Source organism: Bombina bombina, chromosome 4 (genome assembly GCF_027579735.1).
Source record: "Bombina bombina isolate aBomBom1 chromosome 4, aBomBom1.pri, whole genome shotgun sequence".
NCBI classification, from domain to species: domain Eukaryota; kingdom Metazoa; phylum Chordata; class Amphibia; order Anura; family Bombinatoridae; genus Bombina; species Bombina bombina.
In genome coordinates, this window is record NC_069502.1 from 819,299,125 (window position 1) to 819,316,331 (window position 17,207).

General features: G+C 44.5%; 1 protein-coding gene across 1 annotated transcript in view; it reads left to right on the forward strand.

Annotated features, from left to right (window-relative positions):
* Window positions 1-6,369, forward strand: part of LOC128657907 (uncharacterized) — a 72,648-nt gene extending 66,279 nt beyond the window's left edge. Inside the window, exon 12 of the mRNA XM_053712334.1 lies at window positions 6,356-6,369. Within this exon, the coding sequence (XP_053568309.1) occupies window positions 6,356-6,369 (14 nt within the window). The remainder of the gene's footprint in view (window positions 1-6,355) is intronic.
* Window positions 6,370-17,207: the final 10,838 nt, after the last annotated feature.

Here is a 17,207-nt window from a genome sequence, read left to right on the forward strand (position 1 = left end):
CAGGGTACAGGTGAGTGTGCATATGTAATGTGTCTGAGGTATACAGGGTACAGGTGAGTGTGCATATGTAATGTGTCTGAGGTATACAGGGCACAGGTGAGTGTATGTGTGTGATGTGTCTGAGGGATACAGGGCACAGGGGAGTGTACGTGTGTGATGTGTCTGAGGGATACAGTGCACAGGGGAGTGTACTTGTGTGATGTGTCTGAGGGATACAGGGCACAGGTGAGTGTACGTGTGTGATGTGTCTGAGGGATGTAGGGCACAGGTGAGTGTACGTGTGTGCTGTGTCTGAGGGATACAGGGCACAGGTGAGTGCACGTGTGTGATGTGTCTGAGGGATACGGGGCACAGGTGAGTGTACTTGTGGTGTGTCTGAGGGATACAGGGCACAGGTGAGTGTACATGTGTGATGTGTCTGAGGGATACAGGGCACAGGTGAGTGTACGTGTGTGATGTGTCTGAGGGATACAGGGTACAGGTGAGTGTGCATATGTAATGTGTCTGAGGTATACAGGGCACAGGTGAGTGTATGTGTGTGATGTGTCTGAGGGATACAGGGCACAGGGGAGTGTACGTGTGTGATGTGTCTGAGGGATACAGTGCACAGGGGAGTGTACTTGTGTGATGTGTCTGAGGGATACAGGGCACAGGTGAGTGTACGTGTGTGATGTGTCTGAGGGATGTAGGGCACAGGTGAGTGTACGTGTGTGCTGTGTCTGAGGGATACAGGGCACAGGTGAGTGCACGTGTGTGATGTGTCTGAGGGATACGGGGCACAGGTGAGTGTACGTGTGTGCTGTGTCTGAGGGATGCGGGGCACAGGTGAGTGTACGTGTGTGCTGTGTCTGAGGGATACGGGGCACAGGTGAGTGCACGTGTGTGATGTGTCTGAGGGAAACAGATCATCTGCTCCACTAAGCACAGGGAGTTTTTTTTTTTTTTAAAGTTTTAAATTTTTATTGAGCTTTTGTAAAAAAGTACAAACTTTTCCATACGGTTACAAAAGGTAAGAAAAACAAAGAAAAGTACAATGCACGGTTTTAAATGAGAAATTTTAACATGAGATACATCCTGAGCGGCAGAATGTAGAAAACTATAATTCCCTGGACTGAATGTCACAGGAGAGTCCAAGTGTCAGTCCCAAGAGTAGTAAATGTGTTTTCCCTTGAAGGGATAGGAAAAGTTTGTCCATTGAAGTCCTTTCTTTTAACATATTGATTATAAGTAACATCTAGAGAACTCTGTTTTCAGAAAACTTTTTGCAAATTTAACTGTGAAGTCCAATCTTCCTATGCATAAAGACGTGTGCATATCCATCTCCTTACAGCCTTCTCAAGGATTCAGCACACAAATTAGAACATAATATGTAACATTGAATCATTAATCTAACATCCTGAAATCTAAAAAGTACCGGGCGGGCCCCGGATAGATCCTCCCCCTCCCCCCCCTCCATGGGTACCTGGTCGTTAAGTGTTGTTCAGCTTGTGTTATCAACATGTTTTTCCCCGACCACATTGCCAGCATTGTCTCGTGTACTTCTAGCTGGCCTGTTAAGACATAGTGATATCTCTCTAGTTGTAGTGTGGTGTCTACCCTTGTTTTACATTCTGCCTTAGAAGGTATATGAGTAGATTTCCAGTTCAAAGGGATTAGGGTTTTAGCACATGTCAAGAGTAGTATGAGTAGGGATTTTTGGGCTTGTGTTTGGAATTTGAATGGGAAGTGAAAAAGCAGCGTGTCCGGGGTTTTGGGGATCGTCAAGTCAGTGATTGAGTGTATTTCTTCCCATACTTCGTCCCAGTAATGGGTTAGTAGTGGGCAGTCCCACCACACATGCACCATATTACCTTCCTTCCCACATCCTCTCCAGCATCTCCCCGTGGTGTTTGGGTAAAATTTTTTTAATCTACTTGGTGTGAGATACCACCTGCTCAGTAGTTTGTAGTGGGATTCCTGTGTTCTTGAGGAAACGGATACCTTCTTCCCGAGTAGGAACATATGGCTCCATTCTTCGGGTGTAAAGGTGTAACCTAATTCTTTGTGCCATTGTGAAGTGAATTGCAGTAGGGTGTCGTCGGTCGGGGTCAGGGTGATTTTATATAAAATCGAGATCACATATTTAATCTCCACTGGGGACATGCATAGTTGTTCAAATTTTGTCAGGCTCCTTCCAAAGAGGTGCCCGAATTTGTGAGATTTGATGTAATGCTGAATTTGAGAGTATGTAAACCAGGAGTTCGCTATGGCGGGGTGATCCTCAAGGAGTTCCTGTGGAGTCCTAAGTCTCCCCTGTGATAATAGATTGCCTATGCAGTTCAAGGGGAGCGCTGGGTGAGCAGTAGACCTCGTCAAATGCAAGGGCAAGTCATGGTTTCCGTAAATAGGTGTAAGGGGTGCATGTCTGGTAGAGATGTGTGATTCAGTGGATATTATTTTGTCCCATTCGTTGAGCAACTCCTCTAATAAAGGTAAGCTAGGGATATCAGTCGGTCTGTGTTTCTTATCAGACCAAAACAAGTTTGGTATGTGAGTCTTAGGAATAGAATAAGCGCATACCTGTTTCCAGGCCTTGTCGTCTGTGGCCCAGCACCAATCCACTATTCTGTGAAGAAGGGCTGCTCTCCTATAGGATTGAATGTGTGGGATTCCCAGTCCCCCCTGTTCCCTTGGGAGATATAGGGTTTGTTTGTTAATCCTCGGCCTAATGCCTTTCCAGATATACTCCTCTATCAGAGCTTGTAATGAAGGCAAGAAGGAATGTGGGAGGGATATGGGCACAGTCTGGAGTATGTATAGCACTCTCGGCAGGACATTCATCTTTACGACTCCGACCCTGCCGAGCCAGGAGATGGATTTATTCTTCCATTCGGAAAAATCTCTCGCCAAGTCTTTTTTCAACTGTCCATAATTGGCTTCAAAGACCTCTGAGTTGGAGCCTGATATATGGATTCCCAAATATTTCAATGAGCTGTTTTTTTGTACAAAGGGTGAATGGTGTTTGAGCCAGTTCAGTGATTCTGGTGTTAGTGAAATGCCAAGAAGCTCTGATTTTGTGAGGTTAAGAAGGAAGTTGGAGACTGCTCCATATTTTGTGAATTCTGATAGCACAGCTGGTATGGATGTTTCTATGTCTGTCATGGTTAACATGACGTCATCAGCGTACATAGCTAATTTATTTTCAATCGGTCCCGTCTGTATGCCTTTTATGTCAGGATTGTGTCTGATATTACTGGCTAATGCTTCTATGGCAATGGCGAATAGGGCTGGTGAAAGTGGGCATCCCTGTCTTGTCCCATTTGTGATAAAAAAGGAGTCAGAAAGGACTCCATTGACCTTTAATTGTGCATTAGGTTGTGAGTAAAGGGCAAAAATTGTCTTCAGTACTTTGTCCCTAAACCCCATTGCTACCATAGTGCTCCGCAGGAAGGCCCAGTCCACCCTGTCGAAGGCTTTCTCTGCGTCCGTGGACAGCAGAGCGAGCGGAATCGACTTTGTTTTAGAGTGGGCTATAAGGTGGAAGATTTTTAGAGTATTATCTCTGGCCTCCCTGCCAGGGATGAATCCTACCTGGTCAGTGGAGACCAGTTTTGGGAGGTATTTATTAATGCGTGTCGCTAAGATCTTTGCTAGTATTTTAATGTCGCTGTTGAGGAGGGAAATGGGTCTATAGCTTTCGGGCTTATCTGGGGCCTTCCCGTGTTTTGGGAGGACTGTGATATATGCTGATAGCATAGATCTGGGAAGGAATCCAGAGTCATTTAGTCCATTGAACAATTTGTGTAAGTGGGGTAATAACAATGGGAGAAAAGTCTTGTAATATTTATTACTCAGTCCGTCTGGACCTGGGCTTTTCCCGCTTGGGAGGTTTTTTATTGTCTCTGCTATTTCTTTTTGAGATAGGGGTGTTTCTAGGTCGTTAGATTCTTCCTCAGTCAGTGTTGGTATTTTTGTGTGGTTTAGGTAATTTTGTATTTCCTGGGTATGGGTGTCTGCTTTCCCCCCTTTGAGATTATATAGTTTGTTATAGTAATTACGGAAGATTTGCGCTATGTTATAACTGTCCTGTCTCGTCCGTCCCAGTTCATCTTTCATAGAGTATATGCATGTTTTTAGTCTCTGGCGTGTGAGGGCTCTCGCTAGTAGTCTACCCGCTTTGTCCCCTCCCTCATAGTATTTTTGTTTAAGTTTCAACGCTGACCGTTGATTTTCTTCCTGCAGTAGGGCCCTAAAATCGAGCCTGGCTTGTGAAAGGTCGTTTTCTAGTGTGGTATTTGATGCCTCTTTTTTATGTCTTTCTTCTAAAGTGTGAATAGTGTGAAGTATTGAGTTGTATTTTTCTCTGCCTTGTTTATTCAATTTCGATTTGTGTTTAATATCCCGCGAAGGACATACTTGTGTGCCTCCCAAACTGAGGTGAGGGGTAGGTTGTCTTGTGTATTAATATTAAAGTATTCGGTCATAGATGACTCAATGTTCGTTCTAATTTCGGGATTATCTAAAAGGGTGTCCTCCAGTCTCCACAAAAAGGGCATGTCAGGGGAGTCTGGCCATTCTATGTTACAAGAAACTGGGGCATGATCCGACCATGTTATGGCTAAAATGTCACTATGTTTGATGTATGATATTCCCATTGAGTCCGCGAATATATAGTCTATCCTAGAATATTTCTTGTGGGGGCTGGAGTAAAAGGTGAAGTCCCTGTCGGTTGGGTGTAGGGTTCTCCAGACATCATGCAGAAGGAGATGTTTGAGTTGGGCGTTAATCGGTTTCAGTGCATGGTGTGGGACGCTTGACACTCCATTGGAGGTGTCCCATAGTGGGAGTAGAGGTGCGTTAAGATCCCCTCCCAGGAAAAGAGTACCCCTAGAGACATCCTGTATTTTTTGAGTGACCCTTTTGAAAAATGTATCCTGTTTAGTGTTGGGGGAATAAATATTTGCCAATGTGATCAATTTACCGTGGAGTTGTCCCACGAGAATTAGGTATCTACCATCTCTGTCTTTTTCCTGTTGTAATAGGTGGAATGGCAATTTTCGGTGTATAAGTATCCCCACTCCGTTCTGTTTGTAGGGGCCTGAGGCTAGGAAAGCGTTTGGGAAAGCATGATTATGCCATTTGGGTTCTTTAGACCTGGCAAAATGTGTCTCCTGGATAAACACAATATCCCCGCCCATCCTTTGCAAATCCCTCAGTACTATGGAGCGTTTACCTGGGCTGTTGAGGCCCTTGACATTTACTGTTAGCAGTTTGATTGGATGCGTCTTATATGTGGGGTGTGAGCCCGCCTTTCTAGGCCCACTCTGTGGTGAATGTGGCATGTTCGGTGGTGTAGTATTCATGCAAGAATGGGTGTAGGTGAGTCCAAGGTCTGAGAATAGTGTCCCGGGGCCCGCCCAAAAAGGAGTCTGGAACGTAACCAGACAAATGCACAACAACAATAAACACATTAAAACAATTCTATATGCGTATTTTGCGAAAAATTAAGTTTAAGTCTAACAGGCTGTGCCCTGCTAGGCCCAATACAATAGTAAAGATAAGAAACATAGCTAAACCGTTCAAATTGCAGTAAAATCAGCATTAATTTAAAATCTATACAAGGTTAATGAGTGCGTCATTCCCTCCCGGAGCACAGCGGGGACCTCTGAGGGTAGGTTTAGAAGTATGGAGGCGGGTGTTTAACATCTATGAGCGGTATGGCTAGTAGTGCACAATACGTGCGGTCCCGCATTTATGATAGGGTCATCAGTGCGCTCCAAGAGGGTGCACGCGCAGCCAAAACATCAATCGAAACACAAGTTATATCTTAACAGTCCTCACCAAGTGAGACAGATGTAAAGAAGGTTTCTATACACATTAATAAACTTTAGTATTGAATTCAATGCTAACAGAGAATAATTTTTTTTTATTTTTTTTAAACTAGTCAATTCGACTGGTAATCAAAGCAAACCTGACCAGCAAGTGTCCCTCAGTTCTGTAGAGATCTTCATCGCTGCTCCCTGTCGATACCTTGTCTGCTGGGGTTGGTAGATAAGTTAGAGGTCCTCTCTTCCTGTGGTGGTCTTGGAATGGGAGGGGGCTCTAGGCCCAATGAGTGAAAGAAGGGGCCAAGATCTTCTGCTTCTCTATAGATGGCTGTGTGATCTCCCTTAGTAGCAATGATACTTGTAGGGAAGCCCCAGCGGTAGATGATCTTTTTTTCTTGCAGGATGCTTGTTATGAACTTTAGCTCCCTCCTCTTTTGTAGCGTGGTTGGGCTTAAGTCTGTGAAGATCTGTAAAGTAACTCCAGCATGTGTAATTGGATGCTTGTTTCTGCCATGTTTCAAAATTTCCTCTTTATCTTTGAAATTTAGAACACGAAAAATAACATCTCATGGGGGTGCTTTCGCTGGCGGTTTGGGGCGTAGTGCCCTATGGGCTCTTTCAATCTCAATAGCCGGAGACATTGGGGTGCCTTTAAGTGTCCTGAATAGGTCCTGGAGGTAACCTTGGAGAGCTGACGGTTGTATAGACTCTGGGATTCCCCTGACCCGTAGGTTATTCCGCCTGCCGCGGTTGTCAAGGTCCTCCACTTTATCCATTAAACTATGGATCATGTCAGTGTTGTATTGTGCCCTGGCCGATGTGTCTTTTACCTCTTCAATTATATTTTCGTGGTTTTGTTCTACATTGGTGACTCTGTGGGATAGATCATTGATATCTTTCCTGAGCTCTCCAAAAAGATTTTTAACTTCTTCCATGACCCCTCTAATATCCTCTTTTGAGGATAAGTTCTTCAGATCGTCCTTAGTGACATATGATAGGGGGGTTACATTCGCTTCAGCCGTTTGTGTGGACGTACTTTGTATGGCGTCACAGTGTGGGTTCAATGTCTCCAGCGTGGGAGATTCAGTGGGTTTAAGGTAGTGATTCATATTGCGTGATTTAGAGGCTTTTTCCCCCACTGTATTTTTTTTGTGGGGCATTACAGGTTAATGTGTCAACTAGTACGCAGGATTGCACACTATTGTATTGTGGAATTATCTTATTGCTCCCCCACTATATTTTAAAGGTATTTCTTATGAAAGACAGGGACAACTCTGGGTTTATGGGTAGGGGTCCCAATATATGAGATATAGTTCACTCAGAATAAATTATGTAATCTATATAGCCCTCTTTGGCAGAGATATGGTGTCCTTAATGGGTTAAGTGCAGAGGTGAAAAGTATATTAGTTTAACCCTCTTTGGTATATATTGTGTGTGCCTCCCTCTGTCTGCCTGTGCAATTGCCGTGGTGCAGTTCAATATGAACTTAGGGCAGAGTTAGAAGCTTGGTTCAAAAGGTCTTTAGGTACAGGAGAGGTGATGCGTGATACAAGCCCAAGAGGACCTTGTTTCAAGAGGGGGATTTTATTGCCTGCAGTCCGGTGAGCTGAGCTGGTGTCTGATCTGTCTGCCACAGCAGGGCTGTGACCGGGTAAACTGTCAGCTCGATAGACAGGAGGAGCTCAGCTATACGTATTCCCCCTAAAGTGTGAGTGCTTTCTTACCCGGGCCTCCCTTTCTTATGTTGCCGTGGAGGGTTATCACCGGGTTTGGTCACTGCGCAGGTAACTTTCCTCAGCGGGATCCACCGCGACTTCCAATCGTGACCAGGAGCCTCTTGTCTTGCGGTAAGTGGTGTTCGGTGTCCGTGTCACTTGGGGGCAGTCAGCTTTTTGTTTTGTGAGTGCCGGCTTCTATGATCGGGGCTTGTGCTGTTAGTCTCCACTTGGCGCGCTGGGCTTTTCGTTGCGTTCCGGTTACGGCCTGTGTGGTGGGATCTGAGCTATGTCCTTTTATAATATGTTTAATACAATAAATACCATGAAAAATATATTTACATTTTTCTTTGGTCCAATACTCATGTTAGCATACTGTAGTAGGCTTATCACTATGCAGGAAAAAAAAGGAAAAATAACAACTGTCAAATCGTCCAAATACTAATAAATATCAGTAGACTCTTCTCAAACTCCCCGTAGCTCTTGGTTCACCCTGATGCACGTTTCGCCAGTCAGAGCTTTCTCAAAACCGCTTTTGAGAATCCTAGGTTTACTGGGTTTCGCAGAATCACTGTGCTAATGGAGTTGGGAATGTCCTCAGTAGAATGTTTGTGCAGAAAACTTGAGTTTGATATGTGATTAAAAAGTAGACCGGACAACTTTCCCTTTGATTGTCAATAGACTCGCTCACCTCACGTGGCTCAGGAATTAGTTTGGTTATTTTAATTATTGTATTTTAAAATGTTATCGTTTTTATAGATGTATTAATTAAAGTTAAAGGGACATGAAACCCAAATGTTTTCTTTTGTGATTCAGATCGAGCATACAGTTTTAAACAACTTTCCAATTTACTTCTTTTTTCCATCTAAAGGGGAGGAGAGTCCACGCCTTCATTCGTTACTATTGGGAATTAAGAACCTGGCCACCAGGAGGAGGCAAAGACAACCCAGCAAAAGGCTTAAATACCACCCCCACTTCCCTCATCCCCCAGTCATTCTTTGCCTTTCGTCACAGGAGGTGGCAGAGAGGTGCCGGATATTCGGAGGTCTCTTATGAGGGGTGCTACTCTTTGCTATGGGACAGGAGTTTAAATAGCCCTTCAAGCTTCTTAGTTGAGGGCCTGGGTAAAAGTTAGAGTCCAGAGATGCAGGGAGAGCTCTCCTTGCAACACCATCCTGACTCATATTAACTGCTCCTACAGCAATCGGCATTGACGAGTTTCGCAGACTGCTTTCTTCTCTCAAGTCCATGTCAGGAGCGATGCTACCACCTGTCACACTTGAAGGGCCGTGTTCCTGTTCCACGGCGTAGATTCTGGTAAGATCGTTTGATTTTTTATTTATGATAACGCAGAAGACAGGGTCACAGTGTGGCACCTTTATCTTTATAGAATCAAGGGTTAATATTCCTGGTAAGGGGATTATTGAACAGGGTGTGTGTGTGTGTACATAATAATGTTTATTGTGTTATTGCTGTGTTTTGTGCGGGACGAGGCTCTGGCATTTTGGTGGAACTGTCAGGTTAATTTCTGGGAGTTTTTGCGCAGACTTTTTTTGGCGCGTTTTCTCTTTCAGCAGGGGTGGTCCTGCAAAACATCCTTGTACCGAATGGGGCTTTTCTTTACTTCCGGTCTGATCTGAGACAGAGGAGACAAAATGGTTTCTGGAGTCTGGGTCATAGGAGGTGGTGAGTGCCCCGGCCATTGGCGGTTATAAAGGAGCGTCTCTTATCATTAATTAAAAGCTATGACGTGTTGGAGGGTAATCCCTCTTTAACTAAGTCTTATTCCTGTGTTTTTTGTGAGGTTTTGGTAGACCAGCCTGCGCAATTGTGTTCCACATGCCTAGATAAAGCTACGACTTCTAAACATAAAGGAATGTCTAGCACTACTGGGCCGCCCACCTCTGAGGGTTCTCTGTCCCGTGCAGTGCGTTCCCTAATGGCGTCCCCTATTCCACATGCAGCGCCCCAGGGTCCAACTGTTACCCCTTTGGGGGAGATTGCTTGGCCGCCTGATTTCACGGACCAGCTGGAAACGGCAGTCTGTAAAGTGATCCATGCCATACCGCGTTCTGCTAAACGCAAGCGTAGGGTTTTCCTGAGCGACTTGACCCAGGAGGTGTCTATGACGGACACTCCGGAGGGGTGGTACAATGACGAGGCCCATTCCGACGCTTCGGAAAGGAGGGGCCCCTTCTGGGTCGGAGTCCGTGTCATCTAAACCTCCAGCAGCGGAGGAGCCTGGCTATAGGTTTAAGATGAAGAACTTGCGTTTCTTGCTGAAGCAAGTACTTGCTACTCTGGAGGTTCCGGAACCGAAGCTTCCAGAAGAGCCTTCCATCCCCAAGCTGTATAAGGTTTATGAGGATAAGGTAGTGCCCCAAACTTTCCATCTTCCTGTAAAGATGGCGAATGTTCTCAAGAATGAATGGGAGGGATTTGCTTCTTCCTTTTCACCTTCTTCTCATTTTAAGAAACTTTTCCCTGTTCCGGAGGCCCAATTAGCATTGTGGGGGACCATTCCCAAGGTGGATGGCGCCATTTCCACGCTAGCTAAGCGCACAACGATTCCTTAAGAGGATAGTTCGTCGTTTAAGGAGCCCATGGATAAAAAATTGGAAAGCATGTTATGAAAAATGTTTCAGCACACAGGGTTTGTTTTCCAACCGACAGCAGCTATTGTTGCAGTTGCCGGAGCTGCGTCATATTGGTGCGATGCCTTATGTGAAATGATCAAGGGGGAACCCTCTTTCGAGGAGGTGCAGGAAAAGATCAGGGCCCTGAAAGTGGCAAATTCTTTCATTTGTGACGCTAAATATGCAAGTTATACGCCTGAATGCAAAAGTGTCAGGTTTTTCTGTTTTAGCACGCAGGGCCCTGCGGCTAAAATCATGGTTGGTGGGCATGACTTCCAAAACGAGGTTGCTGTCCTTGCCTTTTCAGGGTAAGATCCTGTTCAGTTCAGGACTGGACGCGATTATATCCACGGTTATGGGAGGCAAGGGTGCCTTCCTTCCACAGGATAAAAAGGTCAAGCCTAAGGGTTCTAATTTTTGTCCCTTTTGTATGGGCAAGGCGCAGTACCAGCGGCCCGCTGCAAAAGCGGACCAACCCAAGGGAGCCTGGAAGCCTGTAATAAGTCCAAGCAGACCAAGAAGCCTGCCGAGACTAAATCCGCATGAAGGGGCGGCCCCCGACCGGTCTGCGGGCCGAGTAGGGGGCAGGGTGTCTCTGTTCTCTGACGCCTGGTTGCAGGATGTTCAGGACCCCTGGGTCCTGGAAGTGATCGCCCAGAGGTATAGGATAGGGTTCAATTCCTCTCCGCCCAGGGGCAGATTCCTCTTATCAAACCTATTGTCAAGGCCGGAAAAAAGAGAGGCCTTTCTAGGATGCGTGAGGGATCTCTCTTCTCTAGGTGTTATCGTAGCAGTACCCCATGCAGAAAGGGATCTAGGGTACTACTCAAATTTGTTTGTGGTTCCAAAGAAAGAGGGCACATTCCGCCCGATTCTAGACCTCAAATGTCTAAACAAGTTCCTGTCCGTTCCACCGTTCAAAATGGAAACAATCAGATCCATTCTGCCCTAGTTCAAGAGGGGCAACTGATGACCACTATAGACTTTAAGGATGCTTACCTTCACGTTCCGATTCACAGGGACCACATCCGGTTCCTCAGGTTTGCTTTTCTGGACCAACACTTCCAGTTTGTGGCCCTCCCATTCGAGCTGGCGACGGCCCCGAGATTCTTCACAAAGTTTCTGGGGACCCTACTAGCAGTAGCCAGATCCCGGGGCATTGTGGTGGCGCCTACCTGGACGACATCCTGGTTCAGGCGCCGTCCTTCCATCTGGCAGAGGCCCATACCAGGACCCTGCTTCAGTTACTCCAATCCCACAGTTGGAAGATCAATTTCGAAAAGAGTTCCCTGGTTCCCAGCACCAGGCTGGAGTTCTTGGGCACGATCACGGACAAGAGACACGCAAAGATGGCGTCCACCTGTCGTGCCCTTCAGTCTACAGCGAAGCCCTCTGTGGCTCAGGGCATGGAAATGATTGGGCTCATGGTGTCCAGCATGGACATCGTTCCATTCGCCAGGTTTCGTCTCAGACCTCTTCAGTTGTGCATGTTGAGACAGTGGAACGGCGATCACTCCGATCTGTCACAGCTATCCATGGATGCGCAGACTCTGATTTCCCTCTCCCTGGTGGATCCGCCCAGATCATCTGTCCATGGGGACATCTTTCCTGAGACCATCCTGGGAGATTGTGACCACGGATGCGAGTCTGGCGGGATGGAGAGCTGTTTGGGGTGCCAGGATGGCACAGGGGAAGTGGTCTTGTCTGGAGTCTCTTCCAATAAATATTTTGGAGCTTTGAGCGATCTACAATGCAATGAAGGCATGGCCCTGTCTGGGGGATTTCAACTTTATCAGGTTCCAGACGGACAACATTACATCGGTGGCCTACATCAACCACCAGGGGAGTACGTGGAGCTCCCTTGCAATGAGGGAGGTGTTTCAGATTCTAAAATGGGCGGAGGCACACAGCTGCTTGCTCTCAGCGATCCACATTCTCAGCAGGCAAACATTTCATCCGGGGGAATGGTCTCTTCACCCCGATGTGTTTGCGGAGATCTGTCTTAGATGGGGGACACCAGAGATCGATCTCATGGCGTCCCGTCTGAATTGCAAACTCCCCCGATACAGATCGAGGTCGAGGGACCCCCAAGCGGAGCTGATAGATGCATTGGTGGTGCCTTGGGGGTTCAGACTAGTGTACATTTTTCCTCCGTTACCACTTCTACCTCGTTTAGTGGCACGCATAAAACAGGAGAGAGCATAGTCTATTCTGATTGCTCCTTCGTGGCCACTGAGGACGTGGTTTGCGGATCTGGTTGGGATGTCTTCCTCTTCACCATGGAGCGTGCCCTGTTGCAGGGATCTGCTGGAACAGGGTCCTTTTCAACATCAAAATCTGGATTCTCTGAGGCTGACTGCGAGGAGATTGAACTCTTAGTCTTGGCCAAGAGAGTTTTTTCTGAAAGTGTGATTGACCCTTTAGTTCAGGCAAGGAAGCCAGTCACTCGATGCCTCTACCATAAGGTGTGGAGAGCTTACTTGTCTTGGTGTGAGAGTCATGGATATCCTTGGCACAAGGTAAAGGTATCCAGGATTCTATCTTTTCTCCAAGAGGGGTTAGAGAAGGGCCTTGCAGCTAGTTCCTTGAAGGGACAGATTTTGGCCCTATCATTATTGTTGCATTAGAAGCTTGCTTAGCTTCCCGACATTCAATCCTTTATTCAGGCTCTGTCTAGAATCAGGCCTGTCTTTAGGCAGTCTGCTCCCCCGTGGAGCTTAAATTTGGTTCTCAAAGTTTTACAGAACGCTCCGTTTGAGCCTATGCATTTTCTTGACATAAAGATTCTTTCTTGGAAAGTTCTCTTCCTGTTGGCCATTGCTTCGGCCCGCAGAGTTTCCGAACTGGCGGCCTTGCAACACGAGCCTCCTTATCTGGTGTTTCACACGGCTAAGGCTGTTCTTCGCACAGGCTTGAGATTCCTTCCCAAGGTGGTGTCTGATCGTAACATCATTCAGGAGATAATTGTCACTTCTTTGTGTCCTAATCCCTCTTCTTCTAAGGAGAGGCTACTTCATAATTTGGATGTGGTTTGTGCTCTAAAGTTCTATCTTCAGGCGATGAAGGATTTCAGACAGTCTAACTCTCTATTTGTGGTGTACTCAGGGAAGCGTAGAGGTCAGAGGCCTTCTTCTACTTCTTTGTCCTTTTAGCTGAGGAGCTTGATCCGCCTGGCCTATGAGACAGCGGGACATAAGCCTCCTCAGAGGATTACGGCTCATTCCACTAGAGCGGTGGCTTCGTCTTGGACCTTCAAAAATGAGGCCTCTATGGAGCAGATTGGTAAGGCGGCTAACTGGTCCTCCTTGCATATTTTCACAAAATTTTACAAATTTGACGTTTTTGCCTCTGCGGAAGCTGATTTTGGGAGAAAGATTCTACAGGCTGTGGTGCCTTTTACCCTCCCAGTTTCATTGTGTCCTCTAAAGCTTGGGTATATGTTCCCAACAGTAATGAATGAAGCCGTGGACTCTCCTCCCCTTTAGATGGAAAACATAAATTATGCTTACCTGATAATTTTATTTTCATTGTGGGGAGGAGAGTCCACGGCTCCCGCCCGTATCTCAGGTGGGCGGCCCTAAATTTATTATTTCTTCTGGCACCATTTATACCCTGATGCTTCCCCTACTGTTCCTTGTTCTCTCGGCAGAATGACTGAGGAATGAGGGAATTGGAGGAGGTATTTAAGCCTTTGGCTGGGGTGTCTTTGCCTCCTCCTGGTGGCCAGGTTCTTAATTCCCTACAGTAATGAATGAAACCGTGGACTCTCCTCCCCACGATGGAAATAAAATTATCAGGTAAGCATAATTTATGTTTTTTTTGTTGTAATTTAGTAAATTGTATTTTAGTAATTTAATTTATTTTATTGTAATGTTAGGTTTTCGTGTAAGGCAGGTTAGGTTTTATTTCACAGGTAAGTTTGTATTTATTTTAACTAGGTAGCTAGTAAATAGTTAATAACTGTTTACTAACTAGTCTACCTAGTTAAAATAAATACAAACTTACCTGTGAAATAAAATTAAAACCTAAGATAGCTACAATATAACTATTAGTTATATGGTAGCTAGCTTAGGTTTTATTTTACAAGTAAGTATGTATTTAGTTTTAAACAGGTATTATTTAGTTAATAATTGTAAGTTTAATTTAGCTCTATTTAAATTATGTTAAAGTTAGGGGGGTGTTAGGGTTATGGTTAGACTTAGGCTTGTGTTAGGGTTATGCTTAGGGTTACGTTTGGGGTAGTTTTAGGGGTTAATATATTTATGTAGTGTTTGATGTGGGAGGCCAGAGCTTTAGGGATTAATAGTTTATGTTAGTATATTTCGTTGTGGGGGCTTGCGGTTTAGGGGTTAATAGGTTTATTATACCAGCGGTGTGGGCAGACGGCAGATTAGAGGTTAATAATATTTAACTACTGTTTGTGATGCGGGGGGGGTGGTTTAGGGGTTAATAGGTTTATTATAGGTTTATTAATAAATTATAATAACAGCAGCGATGTCCGGAGCAGCAGATTAGAGGTTAATAATTTTATTATAGTGTTTCCTATGCGGGAGGGCCTCGGTTTAGGGGTTAATAGGTAGTTTATGGGTGTTAGTGTACTTTTTAACACTTTAGTTATAAGATTTATGTTACAGCTTTGTAACGTAAAACTCAAAACTACTGACTTTCTGATGGAGGTACGGATCTTGTCGGTATAAGGTGTACCGCTCAGTTTTTAGCCTCCCAGGCAAACTCCTCAAAATTTACAAATTTGACGTTTTTGCCTCTGCGGAAGCTGATTTTGGGAGAAAGATTCTACAGGCTGTGGTGCCTTTTACCCTCCCAGTTTCATTGTGTCCTCTAAAGCTTGGGTATATGTTCCCAACAGTAATGAATGAAGCCGTGGACTCTCCTCCCCTTTAGATGGAAAACATAAATTATGCTTACCTGATAATTTTATTTCCATCGAGGGGAGGAGAGTCCACGGCTCCCGCCCGTATCTCAGGTGGGCGGCCCTAAATTTATTATATTCTTCTGGCACCATTTATACCCTGATTTCCCCTACTGTTCCTTGTTCCCTCGGCAGAATGACTGAGGAATGAGGGAATTGGAGGAGTTATTTAAGCCTTTGGCTGGGGTGTCTTTGCCTCCTACAGTAATGAATGAAACCGTGGACTCTCCTCCCCACGATGGAAATAAAATTATCAGGTAAGCATAATTTATGGGTTTTTTTGTTGTAATTTAGTAAATTGTATTTTAGTAATTTAATTTATTTTATTGTAATGTTAGGTTTTCATGTAAGGCAGGTTAGGTTTTATTTCACAGGTAAGTTTGTATTTATATTAACTAGGTAGCTAATAAATAGTTAATACATATTTACTAACTAGTCTGCCTAGTTAAAATAAATACAAACTTACCTGTGAAATAAAATTAAAACCTAAGATAGCTACAATATAATATACTATTAGTTATATGGTAGCTAGCTTAGGTTTTATTTTACAGGTAAGTATGTATTTAGTTTTAAACAGGTATTATTTAGTTAATAATTGTAAGTTTAATTTAGCTCTATTTAAATTATGTTAAAGTTGGGGGGTGTTAGGGTTAGGGTTAGACTTAGGCTTGTGTTAGGGTTATGCTTGGGGTAGTTTTAGGGGTTAATATATTTATGTAGTGTTAGTGATGTGGGAGGCCAGAGCTTTAGGGGTTAATAGTTTATGTTAGTATATTTCGTTGTGGGGGCTTGCGGTTTAGGGGTTAATAGGTTTATTATACCGGTGGTGTGGGCAGACGGCAGATTAGAGGTTAATAATATTTAACTACTGTTTGTGATGCGGGGGGGTGGCGGTTTAGGGGTTAATAGGTTTATAGGTTTATTAATAAATTATAATAATGGCAGCGATGTCCGGAGCGGCAGATTAGAGGTTAATAATTGTATTATAGTGTTTGCTATGCGGGAGGGCCTCGGTTTAGGGGTTAATAGGTAGTTTATGGGTGTTAGTGTACTTTTTAACACTTTAGTTATGAGTTTTATGTTACAGCTTTGTAACGTAAAACTCAAAACTACTGACTTTCTGATGGAGGTACGGATCTTGTCGGTATAAGGTGTACCGCTCAGTTTTTAGACTCCCAGGCAAACTCGTAATACCGGCGCTATGGAAGTCCCATTGAAAAAGGACGTTTTTTTTAAAGTGCGTTACTAACGTTGCGTGACAGGCTAAAAGGTGTGCGGTACACTGATAGCTTCAAGACTCGTAATACCAGCGCTAGTGTTTATTTACTTCAGATGTATTCATTTAATTATGTTTACTATATCTATTATTATGATTTCAAATATATTTTATTATCTCTATCTTGTTAGGATAATAATTTGTGTTTTTATCCTACCTTGTGGCGGTGCTCCTTTTCTTCTTTGCCTGTGTTAGTGATAGGAAGAGGTAAAGTGAGGTGTTAGTTTAGATTCTTCAATCAAGAAGTTTTTTATTTTAAAAAATGGTGCCAGTGAGTACTATTTTTCTCAGGGAGAAATCGTCAGTCTATAACTTCCCAAGAGGAGTGGAGACATTTTATTTTTCTGCCCTGATGTTGATGATCTTAGCAAACGTTATCTAAGATCCATGCTGGTTCCCACAGAGCAGCTGAAGGTAGTGTAAAGAAAAATCTTCAGTGTGGAGAACGGTGTCATGCTACAAGCAGCATTGAGGTATGTTCAGTCTTTTGTTTCTGGGGAGACTTGATACATCAGAACAGGCTGACATTTTTCCCTAACTGGGGAGGGGTAATCAGTATGCACTGTAGGAGAAACGGTGTAAAGGCATTCCCTTTTATTTTTCTTATTTAATAGTGTGTTTCACTTTAAATTTATTGTATGGGCTGACGCTGGGAGATGCGGTTGCTGGTGGTTATAACTGGCTTGGCAGAAGACAATATTTACTGAGATGCGCTTTATTGCGTTGAGTGTATATAAGAGGGGCACATCGCTTTAGTATAGTTGGAGGACCGACATGTTTTTATCTACCCATGCGGGTCTTGGTAAGACTAAGAGTTCCGCCCATGGTGGGCGGGGCCTATTT